At 36.3% G+C, this 24,522-nt stretch overlaps 1 protein-coding gene across 2 annotated transcripts; it reads left to right on the forward strand.

Moving 5' to 3' along the window:
* Positions 1-2,385: 2,385 nt before the first annotated feature.
* ASB17 (ankyrin repeat and SOCS box containing 17) lies at positions 2,386-20,189 on the forward strand. 2 transcript variants are annotated; one of them, XM_061411552.1, is made up of 4 exons: positions 2,386-2,703; positions 2,848-2,937; positions 17,234-17,513; positions 19,893-20,189. In XM_061411552.1, the coding sequence occupies exons 1-4, from the start codon at positions 2,537-2,539 to the stop codon at positions 20,097-20,099; spliced, it is 744 nt and encodes a 247-aa protein (XP_061267536.1). In that variant the 5' UTR covers positions 2,386-2,536; the 3' UTR covers positions 20,100-20,189. The 2 variants fall into 2 exon arrangements, with proteins under 2 accessions (XP_061267536.1, XP_061267535.1); XM_061411551.1 differs by having other exon boundaries at positions 2,387-2,937.
* Positions 20,190-24,522: the final 4,333 nt, after the last annotated feature.

Here is a 24,522-nt window from a genome sequence, read left to right on the forward strand (position 1 = left end):
CATGACTACTAGAAAAACCATAGCCTTGACTAGATGGACCTTTGTTGGCAAAGTAATGTCTCTGCTTTTGAATATGCTATCTAGGTTGGTCATAACTTTCCTTCCAAGGAGTAAGCATATTTTAATTTTATGGCTGCAATCATCATCTGCAGTGATTTTGGATCCCCCAAAAATAAAGTCTGACACTGCTTCCACTGTTTCCCCATCTATTTCCCATGAAGTGATGGGACCAGATGCCATGATCTTCGTTTTCTGAATATTGAGCTTTAAGCCAACTTTTTCATTCTCATTCACTTTCATCAAGAGGCTTTTTAGTTCCTCTTCACTTTCTGCCATAAGGGTGGTGTCATCTACATATCTGAGGTGATTGATATTTCTCCCAGCAATCTTGATTCCAGCTTGTGCTTCCTCCAGCCCAGCATTTCTCATGATGTACTCTGCATTTAAGTTAAATAAGCAGGGTGATAATATACAGCCTTGACGTACTCCTTTTCCTATTTGGAAGCAGTCTGTTGTTCCATGTCCAGTTCTAACTGTTGCTTCCTGACCTTCACATAGGTTTCTTAAGAGGCAGGTCAGGTGGTCTGGTATTGCCACCTCTTTCAGAATTTTCCACAGTTTATTGTGATCCACACAGTCAAAGGCTTTGGCATAGTCAATAAAGCAGAAATACATGCTTTTCTGGAACTCTCTTGCTTTTCCCATGATCCAGCAAATGTTGGCAATTTGATCTCTGGTTCCTCTGCCTTTTCTAAAACCAGCTTGAACAAGCTAAAGTTGAACGGTTCTATGAAGACCTGCAAGACCTTTTAGATCTAACACCCAAAAAAGATGTCCTTTTCATTATAGGGGACTGGAATGCAAATTTAGGAAGTCAGGAAACACCTGGAGTAACATGCAAGTTTGGCCTTCGAATACGCAATGAAGCAGAGCAAAGGCTAATAGAGTTTTGCCAAGAAAATGCACTGGTCATAGCAAACACCATCTTCCAACAACACAAGAGAAGACTCTACACATGGACATCACCAGATGGTCAACACCGAAATCAGATTGATTATATTATTTGCAGCCAAAGATGGAGAAGCTCTATACAGTCAGCAAAAACAAGACAGGGAGCTGACTGTGGCTCAGATCATGAACTCCTTATTGCCAAATTCAGACTTAAATTGAAGAAAGTATGGAAAACCACTAAACCATTCAGGTATGACCTAAATCAAATCCCTTATGATTATACAGTACAAATGAGAAATAGATTTAAGGGCCTAGATCTGATAGAGTGTCTGATGAACTATGGACGGAGGTTTGTGGCATTGTACAGGAGACAGGGATCAAGACCATACCCCAAAAAAAGAAATGAAAAAAAGCAAAATGGCTGTCTGGGGAGGCCTTACAAATAGCTGTGAAAAGAAGAGAAGCGAAAAGCAAAGGAGAAAAGGAAAGATATAAGCATCTGAATGCAGAGTTCCAAAGAATAGCAAGGAGAGATAAGAAAGCCTTCCTCAGTGATCAATGCAAAGAAATAGAGGAAAACAACAGAATGGGAAAGACTAGAGATCTCTTCAAGAAAATTAGAGATATCAAGGGAACATTTCATGCAAAGATGGGCTCAGTAAAGGACAGAAATGGTATGGACCTAACAGAAGCAGAAGATATTAAGAAGAGGTGGCAAGAATACACAGAAGAACTGTACAAAAAAGATCTTCACAACCAAGATAATCACGATGGTGTGATCACTCACCTAGAACCAGACATCCTGGAATGTGAAGTCAAGTGGGCCTTAGAAAGCATCACTATGAACAAAGCTAGTGGAGGTGATGGAATTCCAGTTGAGCTATTTCAAATTCTAAAAGATGATGCTGTGAAAGTGCTGCACTCAATATGCCAGCAAATTTGGAAAACTCAGCAGTGGCCACAGGACTGGAAAAGGTCAGTTTTCATTCCAATCCCAAAGAAAGGCAATGCCAAAGAATGCTCAGACTACCGCACAATTTTAGCCTTAGTTTCCTCAATTATAAAATAGGGAAAATATCCCATGAAGATTAAGTGAGACTATGCAGTCCTCATGCAGAACATGAGAACAATAGTACTGAACTTTTTCATTCTATCACTGTCTGTTATATTATAGCCTAAACAGAATAATCAATCTGATTATTAATACTATTTTGTCTCATGTGTAGACTGTGGGTTTTAGCACTTGATAAACATACTATTAGCTTGAAGTGAATTCTTAGAAAGTTAAAAATATCATATCTTATCTCTTCCACATGCCATTTCTGTCCAATATGTCTTTCTCAAAAGTCATCAGTTACATTTAATATCCCAAATCTCTGACCTGTTCTGATGACAGATCTCCATCTATTGTGATGTCATCCAGTACTTGATGGTAGTATTTCACATGATTTTTTTTTTCTGGCTACAGTTTAAAGGGCACTTCCTGTTTGTGAAGTAAAGCCTACCATACTATCAAAATATGTAACTGAAGGGTTACAGTATGACTTCGTGTGATTTTATTTCTACATCATTGCCTTAAATAGCAATGAGTAAATCTTCTAAATTATGTTGTAAGACTTCTTGCCCACGAAGCAATATATTCTGTAGTCTCGTTGACAAAGTTTTTAAAAGACCATCCTTGCAGTCTTTGCATCAGTGGGGATATCACTGCTATGAGCCCAGGGTTTATAGAACACTGGCAAAAATTCTGAGGTATGTCGACTTGGAAGGATTTGACATACTACTCTCAGATTATATTGCATTTGTGGAAAAATCAGGATGCCATTTAGAAGTAAATTTTAACCTTGAATTTACTGAAATATGCGTGAATACAATTCTGTACTGGGTTTTCGCCAGAAAAGGTAATCCTGACTTTGTGGAGCTGCTTCTCAAGAAGACAAAAGACTATGTTCAAGACAGAAGTTTTAACCTGGCACTGATATGGAGGTAATAATCTCCTATGTTTTCAACATAAAAGGGGGAAATTTCTCTTTAAGGGATTATACTACTCCTTTTTTTCTAAAATGTATATTTATAGTGACTATATAAGGAAGCCTGAATTGATTGTCCATTCATTTGTTCATTCCTTCATTATTTATTCCATAGAATTTTGCCTATTATGTACATTATTATGTGTCAATAAATTACTAGTGGTTTGCTCTATAGAGCTTACATGTTAGTGCTCAAGATAATGCAATGTTAAACAACCTAGATTTCTGTAACTAGTCAAAGACATTGCTTTTGTAATGCTGTGATCTCTTCTTTTTGAGAATACTGAGAATGTTTACCTATAATATCATGTATATAAACTGACTTTCGAAGTATAATTCAGAGTATAAACACATATTCACTTAGTAATACTTATTAAACATAATAATTCTCTTTTTATGTTAATATCATTGACAAATTTGACATCAAATTCCCCGGAGTTGACTACAATGAAAGTCAAATACCTGATTAAATCTGTTATGGAATCACATTTTCGTCTAATCCAAACATGGCAATCTAGCTAATGAATATTACTGAGGATCTTATCAGAATAAAATATCTAACATAACCTCTTTGTAGTCTGTAATACAGATTTTAAAGTTACTTAGTTTGTACTAACTCCAATTTACTTTTTGGTTTTAGATATTCATTTGAATATCTCAATGAACAGAATAGATGTGCATATGTTCACTCATTCAACAAAATATTTATCACCTTACTATATACAAGGCACTGTACTTAGCACAATGATAGAACTACCTATGTAATGAAAAATAAGACAGATCAGTTTAAGACTAAACCCATTTCCATTTTCCTGAAGCAGTGTTGTTTTCTTGACGGTGTATTATGTGATCCTATGTGGTGTTAGAGAACCACTAGATTACTTTCCTTAATAATAATCAATAATTACCCAAGTACAAAAATGAGCACTTAATTCTGGAATATCAATAAACAAAACTCCAAAATATCACTTTTTGGTTGTTTTAAGGGCTACTATATATGTAACTATAGCAGAGATCAGCAGCTTCTAACAATGAGCATCACTAACTGGACTAAGTAATGCCTTTATATATCCCTTGACAGGTCCATAGGAAAGAAAAACGAAATGAAACAGAGGAAGAGAGGATTAAGTTTTTACAAAGGTTAATGGGGGAGTGGAGGGGCAAGGTAAAACTGAAAACAAAGAACAGGAAATGAAAAAGAAACACAGAGTGGGACATAAGAGTGTGCCATTAACAACTGTTTTGATAAATTGTTAAGATTCATGTATTTTGACTTAGATGCATCATCAAGGTAAAACACATTACAGACCAATTCTATGTCCCACAGCTTTTTGGATCTTTCAGAGTCACAGAACTTTAAATTCAAATGGAACCTAAGAATTCATTAACAAACCTCCCCCAGCCCCTCTTCCTGGACAACAACTCCCATAATGTATCTTTGGTTGCTGCTCATCTGGTCTTTGCTTGAACAACGCTAGTAGTAGTGAGTTAACTATTTCCTGAGATAAACCATTCCTTTACCAGGGACCCTTCTCTGTCCTAGCTATCCACTTTCCTCTCAATGATTTTACCCAGTCCCATGACTTTAAATATGTCAATTACTCCTAAATCTTTACCTCCAGCCCTGACCACTCCTCTGAGCCCCAGACTCCTCTTATAAATTAGGCTATTGGCTCAACATCTGAAATTTAACAGAAACAAAACAGAGTATTGATCTAAGTTATCCTCTGCCTGCTAACTTGCTCCTTCTCTTGAATTCTCCACTAGATTAACAGCCTCTGTTGCTCAGGTCAGAAATCCAGGACTTATTCTTGTTTCTTCTCTTTTTTTCACAACACATCAGCAAATCTTTTTGACTTTATCTCTAAAACGTATCCCAATTTGTTATCCTTTTCATGTCCTCCATTCCTAACCTCGGTGAAGCCACCATTACTTCTTACCTAGATACTCCAAAAGACTCCTACTGGAAATCTTCCAGCTTCCATTCTTCCTTCTTACAATCCATTCTTGAGGCAGCAGCCTGAGTGACCTTTTAAAAATGTGAAATAGGCCATACCACCCATGTTTAAAATCATCCAAAGTTTTCCCACTACCAGTAGAAAAAAATTCAAAATCTATATCCATTTTTTAAAATTCCCATACAATCTATCCCCAAATCCAACCTCCCAAATCTATTCTTATGTCACTCTTCCTTGAACACTATATTCCAACCATGTATTGGTTGTCCACTATATACTCTTGCTAAAAGTAAGCTCCAGGAGGAACTTACCAGGTGGTCCAGTGGTTAAGACTCTGTGCTTCAAATGGAGGCGGTGCAAGCGTGATCCCTGGTTGAGGGACTAAGATCCCACACGCCATGTGGTGTGGCCAAAAAAAAAAAAAAAAATGCTCCATGAAAGGAGCATATTCTTTAACAGTGCCTAGAACTATCCAGATACATAGCAAGTGGTTAATCGAGATTGCATTAGATGAAAACTGAATTTTTATACAGTGTTTAGATTCTTCTTTGTCATAATGCACTGAATTCTGTCTCCATTTCTCCAACTCTGCCCCAAGAAATATAAAGGACAAAGTCTACTCATTCTGTCTCCTGTATGAAAACCTCTCAAATATTTGAACATAGTTATTTTGACCCCATAAAGAATATCTTAAGTTTCCTACTATCTGTTGTTTATTTCCATAACAGCATCACTCTTTGGTCACCTCCCCTTGTATACACTCCAGTTTGATAATTTCCCTAATACAATCATAAAGTGTATTAATAGGACCCTGGGGGGAAAAAAAAGACAGAATTAGTGAGGGAAAGGAACTTAAAGTTTGTTCATTTTATTTTTGCTTATTTATTATAGCAAAAATAAATGCTACTGTATGGCAGACTGTAAGTGGTTAAAGAGAGCTAATATCATTCAGTTAAAATAATAGCAAGTATTCAGCATTTTCTAAGTACTAGGCATTGTGTTATTTCTTGGGGATACAAAAACAAAGTAGATATATTTCCTAATTTTGGAGAGCTCACAGACTAGTAAGCAGGCCATGAAAAGAATAATTCAATATAAATTCAGAAACAGAAGTATGTACAGGTAGAAAGAATATAGGACATTGTTAACACTATTGGGGAGCAGCAGATATCTAGAAGGCTCTTTAGAAGTGATGTCTTAAACTGATTTTTCAAAGATAAAAAGGAGTCTTCCCTGTCTTTCCCTTGAAGAAATATAATCTAGGTAGAGAGAGGCTAACTAAAGCCAAGAGAGACACAAACACATTTTATCCATTGACTACAGGCAACTCAGCAACTGCTAGAAAATGAGATGGAAATCAAGTAATAGGGAGCAATAAGGCCTAAAAGTGAAACTGTGAAAGATTTTGTAGGTCATACTAAGAAATCTAAAATTTACACCATGGGTGATGCCCAGTCAGTGAAGATCAGAATTGTAGTATGAAAAGATTAACCAGCTCTCATCTGAAGACTGGATTGTGGGAAGAAAGGCTGGAGCTGTAGCTGACAGACCAGTTAGTAGACTGCTCATCAGCAGTTCCAGAATTTCTATGTAGAAAAGGTTGAGGGACACATCTGATTGAAAAGAGGCAGGTGGTTAGAGGAGTTGCTTGAAGCTGAATTTGCATAGCATGCCCAGTATGCTAACTAAGATTATATGTGTATTTATAATAATTTGGGAGGAAGAACTAATTCTGCTCTACTACCACGACCCCACACACACAGCCCCTAGCCACCTTTTGTTATCATAATTGTCCAGGTAAATTATAATGAGGACTTAAACTAAAACAATAGCAATGGGAAAAGAGATATTACTAAACAGAATAACCAGAATTACATTAGGTGATCAGAAGTAGAGAATGAAAGAGGAAGAAGAGTTAAACTTCAGATTTATAAATTTTGAGACTGGTTGATGATTGTATTAGTTTCCTTTTGCTGCTGTAACAAATTGCTACAAACTTAGAGCCTTAAAACAAGATAAATTTATTATTTTCTATTTCTGATGATCAAAAGTCCAAAATGAGGCTACAATGGCTCATATCAAGATGTCACAAGGCAGATTCCTTCTGGAAGCACTAGCTAGAGGCATTAGCTGCTTTTGCCAGCTTCTAAAGCCTGCCTACATTCCTTGGTTCATTTGCATGGAACCATGAAAGACTATCAACAGCCAAAGCAACCTTGATCAAGAAGAAAAAAGCCAGAGGTATCATGTGCCCTGATTTCAAACTATACTACCCTGATTTCAAACTATACTACAAAGCTATAGGAATCAAAACTGTGTAGTAATGGCATTTTTAAAAAAGATACATACATCAATGGAACAGAATTGAATGTCTAAAAATAAACCCATGTTTTTATGGTCAACCAATTTATTACAAAGGAAGCAAGAATATACAATGGGGAAAAGACAGCCTCTTCAATAAATGGTGTGGGGAAAATAGGATAGCTACACACAAACTGACCAGATTGTTACACTATATACAAAAATAAACTCAAAATTTATTTAAAACTGAAATATGAGACCAGAAATCATAAAATTTCTAGAAGAAAACATAGGCGGTACATAATTTTACATCAGTCTTAGCAACATTTTCTTAAATACATATCCTCAGGCAAAGGCAACAAAAGCAAAAATAAACAGATGGAACTACATCATACTAAAAAAGCTTTTGGATAGCAAAGGAAAGCATCAACAAAATGAAAAGGCTTACTGAGTAAAGGGAGATATGCACAATATATCCAATCAGAGGTTAATATCAAAAACACGTAAAGAACTCAATATTATAAAAATAAAATTTTGAAAAACGGGGGGACCCAATAGGTGTTTTTCCAAGGAAGACATACACATGGCTTATAGACATGAAAAGAGGCTCAACATCACTAATATCAGTGTGTTTGCATGTGCGCACACATATTCAGTCAATTCAGTTCAGTCACTGAGTCATGTCCGACTCTTTGTGACCCGATGAAACGCAGTACGCCAGGCCTCCCTGTCCGTCACCAACTCCTGGAGTCCACTCAAATCCATGTCCATTGAGTTGGTAATGCCATCCAACCATCTCATCCTCTGTCGGCCCCTTCTCCTCCCACCCCCAATCTTTCCCAGCATCAGGGTCTTTTCCAATGTCAGCTCTTCGCATCAGGTGGCCAAAGTATTGGAGTTTCAGCTGCAACATCAGTCTTTCCAATGAACACTCAAGACAGATCTGCTTTAGGATGGACTGGGTGGATCTCCTTGCAGTCCAAGGGACTCACAACAGTCTTCTCCAACACCACAGTTGAAAACTATCAATTCTTCAGCGCTCAGCTTTCTTTACATTCCAACTCTCACATCCATACACGACCACTGGAAAAATCATAGCCTTGACTAGATGGACCTTTGTTGGCAAAGTAATGCCTCTGCTTTTTAATATGATCTCTAGGTTGGTCAAAACTTTCCTTCCAAGGAGTAAGCATCTTTTAATTTCATGGCTGCAGTCACCATCTGCAGTGATTTTGGAGCCCAGAAAAATAAAATCAGCCACTGTTTCCACTGTTTCCCCATCTATTTGCCATCAAGTGATGGGACCAGATGCCATGATCTTCGTTTTCTGAATGTTGAACTTTAAGTCAACTTTTTCACTCTCCTCTTTCACTTTCATCAAGAGGCTCTTTAGTTCTTCTTCACTTTCTGCCATAAGGATGGTGTCATCTGCATATCTGAGGTTATTGACATTTCTCCCTACAATCTTGATTCCAGCTTGTGTTTGATCCAGCCCAGCATGTCTCATGATGTACTCTGCATATAAGTTAAATAAGCAGGGTGACAATATACAGCCTTGACATACTCCTTTTCCTATTTGGAACCAGTCTGTTGTTCCATGTCCAGTTTGAACTGTTGCTTCCTGACCTGCATACAGGTTTCTCAAGAGGCAGGTCAAGTGGTCTGGTATATTCCCATCTCTTTCAGAATTTTCCACAGTTTTAATGTGATCCACACAGTCAAAGGCTTTGGCATAGTCAATAAAGCAGAAATAGATGTTTTTCCTGGAACCCTCTTGCCTTTTAGATGATCCAGCGAATGTTGGCAATTTGATTTCCTCTGCCTTTTCTAAAACCAGCTTGAACATCTGGAAGTTCACGGTTCACATATTGTTGAAGCCTGGCTTGGAGAATTTTGAGCATTACTTTACTAGTATGTGAGATGAGTGCAATTGTGCAGTAGTTTGAGCATTCTTTGGCATTGCCAATGAAAAGGCAAAAAGATAGGACGCTGAAAGATTAACTCCCCAGGTCGGTAGGTGCCCAATATGCTACTGGAAATCAGTGGAGAAATAGCTCCAGAAAGAATGAAGGGATGGAGCCAAAGCAAAAACAACACCCAGCTGTGGATGTGACTGGTGATAGAAGCATGGTCTGATGCTGTAAAGAGCAATATTGCACAGGAACCTGGAATATTAGGTCCATGAATCAAGGCAAATTGGAAGTGGTCAAACAGGAGATGGCAAGAGTGAATGTCGACATTCTAGGAATCAGAGAACTAAGATGGATTGAAATGGGTGAATTTAACTCAGAGGGCCATTATATCTACTACTGTGGGCAGGAATACCTTACAAGAAATGGAGTACAGTGTCCCACAGGTTTTGGGTTGTTGTGTTTTCATTTTCATTCATTTCTATGCATATTTTGATTTCTTTTTTTATTTCTTCTGTGATTTGTTGATTATTCAGCAGCGTGTTGTTCAGCCTCCATATGTTGGAATTTTTAATAGTTTTTCTTCTGTAATTGAGATCTAATCTTACTGCATTGTGGTCAGAAAAGCAGCTTGGAATGATTTCAATTTTTTTGAATTTACCAAGGCTAGATTTATGGCCCAGGATGTGATCTATCCTGGAGAAGGTTCCGTGTGCACTTGAGAAAAAGGTGTAATTCATTGTTTTGGGGTGAAATGTCCTATAGATATCAATTAGGTCTAACTGGTCTATTGTATCATTTAAAGTTTGTGTTTCCTTGTTAATTTTCTGTTTAGTTGATCTATCCATAGGTGTGAGTGGGGTATTAAAGTCTCCCACTACTATTGTGTTACTGTTAATTTCCCCTTTCATACTTGTTAGCGTTTGTCTTACATATTGTGGTGCTCCTATGTTGGGTGCATATATATTTATAATTGTTATATCTTCTTCTTGGATTGATCCTTTGATCATTATGTAGTGTCCTTCTTTGTCTCTTTTCACAGCCTTTGTTTTAAAGTCTATTTTATCTGATATGAGTATTGCTACTCCTGCTTTGTTTTGGTCTCTTTTGTGTGGAATATCTTTTTCCAGCCCTTCATTTTCAGTCTGTATGTGTCCCCTGTTTCGAGGTAGGTCTCTTGTAGACAACATATATAGGGGTCTTGTTTTTGTATCCATTCAGCCAGTCTTTGTCTTTTGGTTGGGGCATTCAACCCATTTACATTTAAGGTAATTATGGATAAGTATGATCCCATTGCCATTTATTATTTTGGGTTCGAGTTTATACACCCTTTTTGTATTTCCTGTCTAGAGAATATCCTTTAGTATTTGTTGGAGAGCTGGTTTGTTGGTGCTGAATTCTCTCAGCTTTTGCTTGTCTGTAAAGCTTTTGATTTCTCCTTCACATTTGAATGAGATCCTTGCTGGGTACAGTAATCTGGGCTATAGGTTATTTTCTTTCATCACTTTAAGTATGTCCTGCCATTCCCTCCTGGCCTGAAGAGTTTCTATGGAAAGATCAGCTGTTATCCTTATGGGAATCCCCTTGTGTGTTGTTTGTTGTTTTTCCCTTGCTGCTTTTAATATTTGTTCTTTGTGTTTGATCTTTGTTAATTTGATTAATATGTGTCTTGGGGTGTTTTGCCTTGGGTTTATCCTGTTTGGGACTCTCGGTTTCTTGGACTTGGGTGATTATTTCCTTCCCCATTTTAGGGAAGCTTTCAACTATTATCTCCTGGAGTATTTTCTCATGGTCTCTATTTTTGTCTTCTTCTTCTGGGACTCCTATGATTCGAATGTTGGGGCATTTAACATTGTCCTGGAGGTCTCTGAGATTGTTCTCATTTCTTTTAATTCATTTTTCTTTTTTCCTCTCTGATTCATTTATTTCTACCATTCTATCTTCTACTTCACTGATCCTATCTTCTGCCTCCGTTATTCTACTATTTGTCCCCTCCAGAGTGTTTTTGATCTCATTTATTGAAAAAGGAACCCTTTTACACTGTTGGTGGGAATGCAAACTAGTACAGCCACTATGGAGAACAGTGTGGAGACTCCTTAAAAAACTGGAACTAGAACTGCCTTATGACCCAGAAATCACACTACTGGGCATACACACCAAGGAAACCAGAAGGGAAAGAGACACGTGTACCCCAATGTTCATTGCAGCACTGTTTATAATAGCCAGGACATGGAAGCAACCTAGATGTCCATCAGCAGATGAATGGATAAGAAAGCTGTGGTACATATACACAATGGAGTATTACTCAGCCATTAAAAAGAATACATTTGAATCAGTTCTAATGAGGTGGATGAAACTGGAGCCTATTATACAGAGTGAAGTAAGCCAGAAAGAAAAACACCAATACAGTATACTAACGTATATATATGGAATTTAGAAAGATGGCAACGATAACCCTGTATGCGAGACAGCAAAAGAGGCACAGATGTATAGAACAGTCTTTTGGACTCTGTGGGAGAGGGAGAGGGTGGGATGATTTGGGAGAATGGCATTGAAACATGTATAATATCAAATATGAAATGAATCACCAGTCCAGGTACAATGCATGATACAGGATGCTTGGGGCTGGTGCACTGGGATGACTCAGAGGGATGGTACGGGGAGGGAGGTTGGGGTGGGGGGGTGGTTCAGGATGGGGAACACATGTACACCCGTGGCAGATTCATGTTGATGTATGGCAAAACCCATATAATATTGTAAAGTAATTAGCCTCCAATTAAATAAATTTATATTAAAAAAAAAGAAGAAGAAATGGAGTAGCTATCATGGTCAACAAAAGAGTCCGAAATGCAGTACTTGGATGCAATTCAAAAACGACAGAATGATTTCTGTTCGTTTCCAAGGCAAACCATTCAAGATCACGGTAATCCAAGTCTATGCCCCAACCAGTAACGCTGAAGAAGCTGAAGTTGAATGGCTCTATGAAGACCTACAAGACCTTTTAGAACTAACACACAAAAAAGATATCTTTTTATTATAGGGGACTGGAATGCAAAAGTAGGAAGTCAAGAAACACCTGGAGTAACAGGCAAATTTGGCCTTAGAGTACAGAATGAAGCAGGGCAAATAATAGAATTTTGCCAAGAAAATGCAGTGATCATAGCACACATATTACAGAAATGCAAATTAAAACTGTAATGAGATCACTTCCCACTTGTCAGAATGTTATCAAAAAGACAGCAAATAAGTGTTAATGAAAAGAAAAGGGAAACTTTGTGCACTGTTGCTGAAAATGTAGACTGTGCAGTCACTGTGGAAAACAGTATGTAGGTTCCTCAAAAAATTAATAATAGAGTTACCATAGGACTCAGCAAGTTCACTTCTGGGTATTTATGTGAAGAAAATGAAAACACTAATTCAAAAAGATATATGCATGTCTATGTTCATTGCAGCATTATTTACAGGACCCAAGATACGGAAGTAACCTAAGTAATCATAGTAGATAAAGAAGTCATGTCTGTGTATATACACATAAATACAATGGATTATTACTCATCCATAAAAAAGAATAAGATCTTGCTATTTGTGATAACATCAACAGACTTAGAGGACATTACACTAAGTGAAATAATTTAAATAGAGAAAAACAAATACTATGTATTTGTAGAATACATAGTATTCTACATGTAGAATCTAAAAAACAAAACAAATGAACAACAACAAAAAAAGGAAACAGACTCATAGATACAAACTATTGGTTTCAGGGCAGCAGGGTTAGGAGTTCAGAGAAATAGGTAAAGGAGATTAAGAGGTACAAACTTCAAGTTATAAAATAAGTCATGGGGATGTAATTTACAGCATTGGGGATATAGTCAATAATATCATAATAACTTTGCACAGTAGCAGATGATGAATTGTAGTGATCAGTTCATAATGTATTTAAATATCAAACCACTATGTTGTATACCTGAAACCAATATAATATTGCATGTTAACCACACTTCAATTAAAAATATAAATAAAATAAAATTGACAAATGCCCTCACTGCACCTTCTCAGCACTTCCATACTTATCCTGCCTTACTTTTTCTTTTTCCCCACAATATTTATCAGAACCTCTACATACTATAAAATTATCTTGTTTGCTATGTTCATTCTGTATTGTTTGTTTCCCCTCACTGCTGTATTAGCAAGAAAGGAGGTATCTTTGTTTTGTTCACTCATATATCCCAAGTACCCAAAAGACTGCCTGGCATACAGTATGCAGTCAATAAGTATTTGCTGAATAAATTATCATGTTACTGTCACAGATGAAATTGCCTGAGAATAGTTAGTCAGATGAAAATTAGTCAAAAGGCCACATTTACTTTACTTAGATATTAAGGGCAGAGAAAGAGGGATAAGTTAAAGAGGGTTGAGAATGAATAGTCAAAGAGGTAGCTGCATCTTAAAGAGAATGGTCCCACTGAGCCATGGGAAAATATCTCAAGAAAATCAACTGTGTCAAATATCAGAGATAAAATTATTGTGAAGAAATGTATATTGAATTGGCAGTCAGACCAAAAGAGAAATATTAGGAAACATTTTAGAAATAACTATTATAGCTGCAAAACGGAATCATTCTCTGTATATCTCTATGGAAATATTATATTCCACTTCATAACTGTGTATATGACAGGTTTTCAGATACAGAGGGTTCAGTTCATTAAGCTCACATTTAAAAACTGATTCTTGACTTGCTTGCCTCCCTCCATCCATATAAGTACTGTTATAATTAACTGTCAGTACAGATTAAGCAAATTTTGGTTTACAATAACATGCTCTTTAAACGTGAGGATTAATCATATGCCATTTGGGTATAGACTAGACATTCAAATCTTATTTTAAACCTATTTGAGTTTTATTTATGTTTCAACATTTTTGGTCCAAAGTATCTTCTACAGGTAATCTTAATATCTTAAAATCAGCTAATATCTCTAAATCTTAAAAAGGGCCGCTTATGGTATTTTCTGCCCCCTAAGTCCCCTGAATCCCAATACTTATTAAGACTCTTAAGTCAAATATCTTAAGAGTTAGCAAGATGAATAAATGAGATTGTTCTTGAAAATTCTAAGTGATTGCACTTCACCAAAAATCTTATTAGGTCCAAAGCTATAGAATAAATTAATAATATTTTAATAATATTAGAATTAAATATTTTAATTTCAGTTAATTAAAAATAATATTTTTCAGGATAATAACAAAAAAATCACTTAATATATACTTGAGTATCTACTATGGGCCAAGCATTGTTCTAGGCATTTAGGGATATAATAGCATACTAAACAGACAAAAAGCATTGCCCCACAGAACTTAAAATTTTATAGTTCATCTTGCCCACCCATTTATTTTGAAGATAAGAAAATGAAAGATTAGAGACATTAAGCAAGTTGTCCAAAATGATAAGGGCTTAATGGAGCTATGTACAAAGAGCTATAAGGAGTAAGACAAACTCAGGCAATCAAAGAAGACTTTGCAAAAGAGTTTATTTGATAGAGTCTTATATAATCAGCAAGACTTGTCCCAGAATTGAAAGTAGAAGGGAAGAACACACACAAATCCAAGAAACACAGAAAAGTTGAAGACAGTTGTGATTTGGGAAAGTGAATACCAGTAATCAGGAGAAAGAATATAGAGGTAGTTTAGAAATTGAATTTTGCATATGTGTTAGAAGTATTTGTGAAAAAGATGAGATGTTCAGGACAATATTGATCTGGAGATGACTCTAGGAGAGAGTTTATATATACTTGACATAGAATTAAAAGGATATATATAGTATCACCAGCACAGTGTTAACAAACTCTTACTTCTTAATTTCTAAAATGCTATTCTGCACTGCAAATTTGTTTTTTTAATCATAAAACTTGGCATTTCAGAGTTCAGTGAAGCTTTGAAGATAGACTTTTGGTCTAGTAATTTTCATGCTGTACTTTTTGGAGTTCCTGACAAGAACCACAGAGGAGGTCTCTAGGACCCCAAATACCCATCAACAAGAAAATTTATCTAATACAGAACATACATTTTAGACAGCAAGTTCTTGCATAACAATACTCCAATGTTGGTTTATATCTGTAAATGAAACATTCTTGCCAAACATCCACCAATCATTCAAGTCTTAGCTCCAGGATAACCTACAGGCAATGAATATTCTAGGTAGAGTTGGGTGCCTCTCCTCAATGCTTTTACAGTATCTTAAGCATGCTTCTATCATAGCAATTATCATCTTTCACTGAAGTTTTTAAAATTAGTTGTCTATTTCCCTTACCAGACCATAATAAGCGTCTTTCATCTCTGCATATCTAGTACTTAGTACACGCTGGACAAGCATTAAATAAATTAGCTAATGAATGCCTGAGCAAATGAACACATAAATAAATGCATGAGGAAAGGGAGACTCAAAGAGGCTGATCTACCTGATGTCACACATCTTATTAGGAAAACTGAAACCTAGAAACTAGAACTTTTAAATCTCTACTATTTTGGGCATTATATCATGTCACCTCTCATTTTAATTATTTGAAATCCCCATTCGTCTAGTCAAGGCTATGGTTTTTCCAGTAGTCACGTATGGATGTGAGAGTTGGACTGTGAAGAAAGCTGAGCGCTGAAGAATTGATGTTTTTAACTGTGGTGTTGGAGAAGACTCTTGAGAGTCCCTTGGACTGCAAGGAGATCCAACTAGTCCATTCTAAAGGAGATCAGCCCTGGGTGTTCTTTGGAAGGAATGATGCTAAAGCTGAAACTCCAGTACTTTGGCCACCTCATGCGAAGAGTTGACTCATTGGAAAAGACTCTGATGCTGGGAGGGATTGGGGGCAGGAGAAGGGGACGACAGAGGATAAGATGGCCGGATGGCATCACTGACTCAATGGACGTGAGTCTGAGTGAATTCCGGGAGTTGGTGATGGACAGGGAGGCCTGGCGTGCTGTGATTCATGGGGTCGCAAAGAGTTGGAAGTGACTGAGTGACTGAACTGAACTGAACTGAAAGTTCTTTTTGAATAATGCTCTCCTTGATAGGCATAATTGTCTAAAACTAATATTTATAGTTTGTATGTGGTTTTGGACTATATCAGTATTTTATTAGACCAATCAAGAGAATTCCAGAGACAGGACTATGAGTAAAATTTCCCTTTCCTTAGTCCTAAAATCCATGTTTACTTGGCCAAATCAAGGCTTGATAATTAATTAAAACAATCCCCTATGGTTGATTCTACCATGTCCTATCTACATATCTTGACCAATTTAATAGCAAACATAAATGTCCATGAAATGAAATGACTGCAAGAACTACATACAATTAGAAAAAATAAAATTTTCATTTCTGTCATAATGGAGCATAAATTTTCAAGTCCAGCCACCATATAGTACTCCAGGAAAAGCAAAATTTCAGAGAACTCTCAAAACTCTATTGAAGAAGCAAAATTATACTCTGTCCTTGAGAGACATGATATGGCCCTCATCATAATTTACATTTCTTCAACCTGAAAATATCAATTCTAATTTTATTAAAGTGAAAAAATAGAATTAAGGTAGTTACACTTTTTCCTTTTCAGTCTAATTTTCAAACTCAATTCAATCCCAAGCCTGATACATGATTAAGAACAACAAAAACAAAAAGATATCAAAAGGGTCACATAATTCTGTTCTATTAAAAAGTGAAATACAAAAGTCTGTCCTTCTATTCCATTTTAGATTTTCTAGAGCTATATCAGTTTCATAATGCAACTTCTAATCACTATGGATTTCTCAAATGAGAAACAGAATTGCTATCACTAAAGTTAAATACTTTCCATACAATATAAATCTTTTTGTTTGTTTTTACAAGTGTAAAAGGGGTTTAAGCGTGTAGTAGGAGCTTTCTTATTTTTTAACCTTCTAGTTGGCCTAGATTCAGAGTAGAAAACTTTTTAAGACATATTATATATAAAGGTAAAGTTATATTAAAGTTATTTAAGATAATACTATGATTTTAAGACAAACAGTTTACCACATTTCTTAATTCTACATTCAATGAGGTCTTGTTTGTTTGTCTGGTTCACAGAACTTTCACTCCAGTATACTGTCCAAGCCCATTAAGTGGCATCACACCTCTACTTTACGTAGCTCAGACGAGACAATCCAATATCTTAAAAATACTCCTGCAATATGGAATCTTAGAAAGAGAAAATAACCCTATCAACATTGTGTTAACAATATTGCTCTACCCTTCAAGAGTGAGAATAATGGTTGATCATGAATTGGTAGACATCGAGGAAGATGCCAAAACATGTTTAGTGCTCTGTTCCAGAGTGCTTTCCACCATTTCAATCAGGGAAATAGAGGTAAGCAAAATATTGTACTTTGTACTTTGACTCAATTATTGATCAAGTTTAAGACAGAACTGTGAGGCAAGAATAAAGTCAATTTTAAATCTATGGATCCAGTGAAAAATTAATCACTGAGTATATACTTATAAATTAAAAACAAGTGGAATTCCAATTATATTGAACATTAACTCTTTTAGTTCATAATTTTATATCTTCTAAATATGAAATAACTTTTAAAAGTTAAATTTATATTTTATTTTAGCATTTATTAAGTTGATATATGTTATTATTACATCCTAATTACATGATAACCTGTTTATTAGGATTTCTATATCTATTAAAATCACAACAAATTAAATTTTTAACAGATTTCTTTTCCTATAGAATATTTGGAAATAAAAGTTGCATTTCTTCCCACATAAAATCACATACCAAGAAACATATTTTGCTTTTCAAAACTCCTGAACAATTTTAAGCATGAAAATATAAAGGCTTTAAATATTTGTTCAGTTGAAAATATCTATCCCTCAGAAATATGAAGAGTTTCTCCTTGGTAAGGTTTAGGGAAAAAAAACAACAAACAAACCATGCAATGGGCATGTTCACCCTGTCAAAATGAACTGCAAGTTTTAGCATCAAACTGTATCAAGTTTATTAGTGTCAAAAAATAAGTCTGCTTAAGATAAAGAAGGTAGCCCTATAAATTTAAACCAGTCACATTACTAAAGAATTTAGCAATTCCCCTTGTCTTTAAAGGTGTGACTTCAGAAATAAACTCCTAAGAAATATAATTCTGTTGGATCTTTAACTTTCTTAAGCCTCAACTACATATATCAGTCAAACACCCCTGGGCCAATTGTAAGGAGGGCAAATTGGTCAAATTGTAGCTCAGCTGGTAAAGAATTTGCCTGCAGTGCAGCAGATGGGGTTATATCCCTGGGTTGGGAAGATCCCCTGGAGAAGGAAAATGTAACCCACTCCAGTATTCTTGCCTGGAGAATTCCCATGGACAGAGGAGCCTGGCAGGCTACAGTCCATGGGGTCACAAGAGTCAGACACCACTTAGTGACTAAACCACCACCACCATTTTGGCAACCAATTTTAGGAATTTGCTTGTCCTTGTACAGTGTTAGTTTTGTACCATTATTATAGGACATACTGATTCTCAGGCATCTCTGTGAATGCTATTCCTGAAGTACACTCAAAATAAAACAGTATCAGTTGTAGGATAGAGTGAGTTGATCAAAATCTTTGCCTGAATGGCAAAGTTAAAGCTGGATTCCAATCAACTGCAGTTTAATAAGTGAAGTGGCATTGAGCAAGAAGGTGAAAGATGGCATAAAAACCAGCTTAAAGAACACTTCAAATAACGTGCTTTGCATTACCACACTTCCCAGTTTTATTGTAAATATACATATAGATATCTTTACTTCTAGACCACAGTTCTGTGAGCCCAGAGACTATGTCTGTTTTGTGTAGCCTAGCAATTATCCTAAGCACCAAGCTCACTTCTGAGTATACACAAGATATTCTTTAAAAAATTATTTACTAATGAAAAATTATATATCATTTAAGTTAGTGTCATACAATCTGTAGAGAAGTAATACAGCAGATGTCTTTTACTTCTGTATCAGGCTAATAACATTTACCTTCTAGAACTAAATATTTAAAAGGTTACCTTAACTAAACCTTAAAAAGTCATCTTCACAGGGATGGACCTCTTGTCAGATCTTCTCATGATTCAGCAGTATGAAGTTTTACACTACAATGACTGGAATTACCTGGCAGATTTATGTTGTCTGTGTGTGTGCTTAGTTGCTTCAGTCATGTCTAACTCTTTATGACCGTATGGACCATAGTCTGTAAAGGTTCCTCTGTCCATGGGGATTCTCCATACAAGAATACTGGAGTCCCCTCTTCCAGGGGATCTTCCCAACCTAGGGACTGAACGTGCATCTTCTAATATCTACTGCATTGGCTAGAGCCTCCTGGGACCCCAAACCAACTAAATCAGAAATTTAGGAATAGAACCTCAGCACTGATAGTTTCTAAAGTCTCCTAGATAATTTCAGTTTATGGTCAAATTGACAACACTCTAGAGGAGAAGCTAATAAACCATATGATCTAAAATTAAAAAAACAGATTCACTGTTGTAAGAAATAATGTTTTGTGTCCTTAGACACAAAAGACATTCAACTTTATATATGATTTTGTGAATAAAATGGGTATAAAAATTCTTGACTCAGGCAAAAATGTTTTGGGGGAAAAAAGCATTATAGAGTTAATAAACTTAAGATACAATTCTGTGAATTCAAATAAAAAATTAAAATGTTTATAATTTGGACAAATACAGTGATTAATATTACAAAGTTAAAATATTTCTCTTTTCTTTAGATGCAGCTAAGTTTAGGAAGACGTCCAATTATTTCAAATTGGCTGGACTACATTCCTTCAACAAGATACAAAGATCCATGTGAACTATTACATCTCTGCAGAATAACCATCAGGGCTCAACTACTAACCAACAATATGCTCCCAAATGGAATATTTTCACTTCTAATCCCTGTTTGTCTACAGAACTATCTGAATTTAGAAAGTTAATGCACATCTTTTTGTCATTCTTTAAGGATGCTCACTGTTGTATGGTTTAGAAGTTAATAAACTATTAACTTCCCACAAATTTTTACTGTACTGAACATTCCATCAGAAAATATATTTTCAAATAACATACTAAATGAATCACTTTTAAATAAGTATATGGCTATACCCATTACTTATCTATATAGTGGAACAAATTATATGCATTTTTATAAGATTTTAGGTTTACCCTCTTATTCCATTTTTAAAAGTTATTTTGGCCTTGGAGCATTCTTACTACTTGTGGAAAATCTGGTTATATTACTATTCTGAGCTCTGAAGCTTTTACTATCAGTTTGTCCTAGGTTAGGTAAATATTATTTTATATTTTGTATTCATAATAACAAATGTTTATTGAGTTACTTTGCAAATAAAACACAGTGCCTGGTAGTAGGGAATAATTAATTAAATTAATAGGTGATCTCTTTCTTGAGAGAATTTATAATTCTGTAGCAGCCATGGTCACAAACAATACAACGCAAAGAATTAGTCAACTAAAGTGCTGGGAGTAGGATGACAGAAATGTATTATGTCTGGAAATAATTAGCTTTAAATTACAACAGGGAGCTTGAGTGTTTTGGTATATGATACCTCTGAATACTAGACTAGCAGTAGTTTTTTTAGTGAGATATAGTTGCATATAACATTAAAGAGTTCAGGTATAAATATAATGATCCAATAAATTTATATACTGTGAAATAATCACCATAATAAGTCCAGTTAACGTCCATCATCACACATTACAATTTTTTTGTGATGAGAACTTAAAACCTACTCTCTCAATATCTTTGAAATATACAATACAATATTAACTATAGCCACCACGTTGCTCATTACATCCTCGGGACATATTTATAATTTAAAGTTTGCACCTTTTGACCACATTCACCCATTTCGTCCACCCCCGGATTATATGCATTTTAATACAAATACAGAAACCATTTTGACTCAACATCACATTAGTTAAATCTGCATACTCTTTGGTAAGAAAGGAACTTGTTATCTTAAAAAAATAACAACAACTACGACAGTTTTTTAGCTCTGTGCTTTCTTAATATTTAGAGTATTAGACCCTTCTTTATATAACTAGAGAGAAGTCAACTGTTGGAAGATGAGAACTGGGAGAAAATTCTCCATGGGTCTCTCATGTAATGAGTGGAGGAACTGATTGCCTTATTCTTGATTATCTTTTTAAGGATGCTTGTATAGTGAGCAGCCTTAGAAAATAGAGATAGTGACTCCCTCTGAGCAGAGGGCAGGTTTGCTCAGTGTCTAATGTAATAAAGGCAATGTTTTCCTCTGGGGAAATAAATGGTCAAGCAGGTGTGCTTACAACTCATTTTAAAGGACTGGAGTTTTGAAAGCTTGGGGTTCTTCAGCTATAAGACCAATCTACTGTGTGCATATCTACCTGGACAATTACACATCTGACAATGGGAGTATGTGGAACTAACACAAACAAGAAGCTCATGCTTCATGCTTCACCACTAGTAATAAAGTCCTTTGTCTGATCCAGTCTTTTGTCTTCTGACAGCAAACATGACACTATGGGAAACTAAACTGCTAGTTTGCATGTAAGTTGAAAATCTTAGATGCTTCACAGTCCTTGGCAATGAGAATCTGTTCCCTGCCTAATCACTGCATTTAGATCATTTCAGTAGCTACTGGCAGACAATATCCATTCTCACTGTCTATCTGCAATCTGGGAACTATCAAAACTTTGACAATTCATAAGAAAAGGGTATTATTTTGGTTTTATAGTAAGATAAAACAATTGTTTAAGTTTCTTAAGAACAGAATAGAAATATCAAAGTAACAATATAATGAGATAACTCGCTTTTCCTCTCCTTTTACTTTTATTCCTTTAAGTGCATCACAGGGTTGAATTATAGAAATACTTATTTATTATACTTAAACCCGTGGACTGCCAGATGTTCAAGCTGGTTTTAGAAAAGGCAGAAGAACCAGAGATCAAATCGCCAACATCCGCTGGATCATCGAAAAAGCAAGAGTTTCAGAAAAACATCTATTTTTGCTTTATTGACTATGCCTAGAGCATTTGACTGTGTGGATCACAATAAACTGTGGAAAATTCTGAAAGAGATGGGAATACCAGACCACCTGACCTGCCTCTTGAGAAACCTGTATGCAGGTCAGGAAGCAACAATTAGAACTGGACATGGAACAACAGACTGGTTCCAAATAGGAAAACTCTATTAGCCTTTGCCCTGCTTCACTGCATATTCCAAGGCCAAATTTGCCTGCTACCCCAGGTGTTTCTTGACTTCCTACTTTTGCATTCCAGTCCCCTATAATGAAAAGGACATCTTTTTTGGGTGTTAGTTCTAAAAGGTCTTGTAGGTCTTCATAGAACTGTTCAACTTCAGTTTCTTCAGCGTTATTGGTTGGGGCACAGGCTTGGATTACTGTGATATTGAATGGTTTGCCTTGGAACAGAGATCATTCTGTCGTTTTTGAGATTGCATCTAAGTACTGCATTTCGGACTCTTTTGTTAACTATGATGGCTACTCCATTTCTTCTAAGAGATTCCTGCCCACAGAAGTAGATATAATGGTCATCTGAGTTAAATTCACCCACCCATTCCAGTCCATCTTAGTTCGCTGATTCCTAGAATGTCGACGTTCACTCTTGCCATCTCCTGCTTGACCACTTCCAATTTGCCTTGATTCATGGACCTAACATTCCAGGTTCCTATGCAATATTGCTCTTTACAGCATTGGACCATGCTTCTATCACAAGTCACATCCACAGCTGGGTATTGTTTTTGCCTTGGCTCCATCCCTTCATTCTTTCTGGAGTTATTTCTCCACTGATCTCCAGTAGCATATTGGGCACCTACTGACCTGGGGAGTTCCTCTTTCAGTATCCTATCATTTTGCCTTTTCCTACTGTTCATGGGGTTCTCAAGGCAAGAAAACTGAAGTGGTTTGCCATTCCCTTCTCCAGTGGGCCACATTCTGTCAGATCTCTCCACCATGACCCATCCATCTTGGGTGGCCCCACACAGCAGGTGGCCCCACACAGCATGGCTTAGTTTCATTGAGTTAGACAAGGCTGTGGTCTCCATGTGATCAGATTGACTAGTTTTCTGTGATTATGGTTTCAGTGTGTCTGCCCTCTGATGCCCTCTCACAACACCTACCATCCTACTTGGGTTTCTCTTACCTTGGATGTGGGGTATCTCTTCATGGCTGGTGATGGACAGGGAGGCCTGGCATGCTGCGATTCATGGGGTCGCAAAGAGTTGGACATGACTAGGCAACTGAACTGAACTGAAATAGGAAAAGGAGTACGTCAAGGCTGTATATTGTCACCCTGCTTATTTAACTTATATGCAGAGTACATCATGAGAAACGCCGGGCTGGATGAAGCACAAGCTGGAATCAAGACTGCCGGGGAAATATCAATAACTTCAGATATGCAGATGACACCACCCTTATCGCAGAAAGTGAAGAAGAACTAAAGAGCATGTTGATAAAAGTGAAAGAGGAGAGTGAAAAAGTTGGCTTAAAGCTCAACATTCAGAAAACTAAGATCATGGCATCTGGTCCCATCACTTCATGGCAAATAAATGGGGAAGCAGTGGAAACAGTGGCTGACTTTATGTTTTTGGGCTCCAAAATCACTGCAAATGGTGATTGCAGCCATGAAATTAAAAGACACTTACTCCTTGGAAGGAAAATTATGGCCAACTGAGTGACTGAACTGAACTGAAACTACATTTAATTATGATTGTACATATTTTAAGCTCATAAATAAATACACAGGAAGTTCAAACAACACACAATACATTCACATTTGAAAATTTTACCAGTAGCATATAAGACAGTTAATTTTTTTGGTTGAAAATACATTATAATATGAAGTAAAAAAAGAATCACCTTTAATCTTTTTTTTCCTTTTGGCCAGGTCATGCAGCTTGCAGAATTTTAGTTCCTTAACCAGGGATCTAATCTGAGAGCCTGCCACTCAGAGGGTTGAGTACCAACCACTGGACCACAAGAGAATTCCCTGAAATTTCTTTCTACTGGAATTATTATTTCTATATTTCTCAACATGGTTGATGGAATCACCACCTAGAATCATATTTAACTCTTCCTTTCTGTATTAATTTGCTAGGGCTGCCATAACAAAGTACACAAACTAGATAGCTTAAAACAACAGCAATTTATTATCTCATAGTTCTGGAGCCAGAAGTCCAAACTGAGGTGTTAGTAGAACCACACTCCCTCTGAAGCCTGTAGGGGAATCCTTCCTTGTCTATTCCTAATTTCTGTTGGTTTCCCAGCAATCTTTGGTATTCCTTGGCTTGTAGATACATCACTCCAATCCTCTGTCTTCACATGGTGTTCTCCGAGTCTCTGT

Source organism: Bos javanicus, chromosome 3 (genome assembly GCF_032452875.1).
Source record: "Bos javanicus breed banteng chromosome 3, ARS-OSU_banteng_1.0, whole genome shotgun sequence".
Taxonomy (NCBI): Eukaryota; Metazoa; Chordata; class Mammalia; order Artiodactyla; family Bovidae; genus Bos; species Bos javanicus.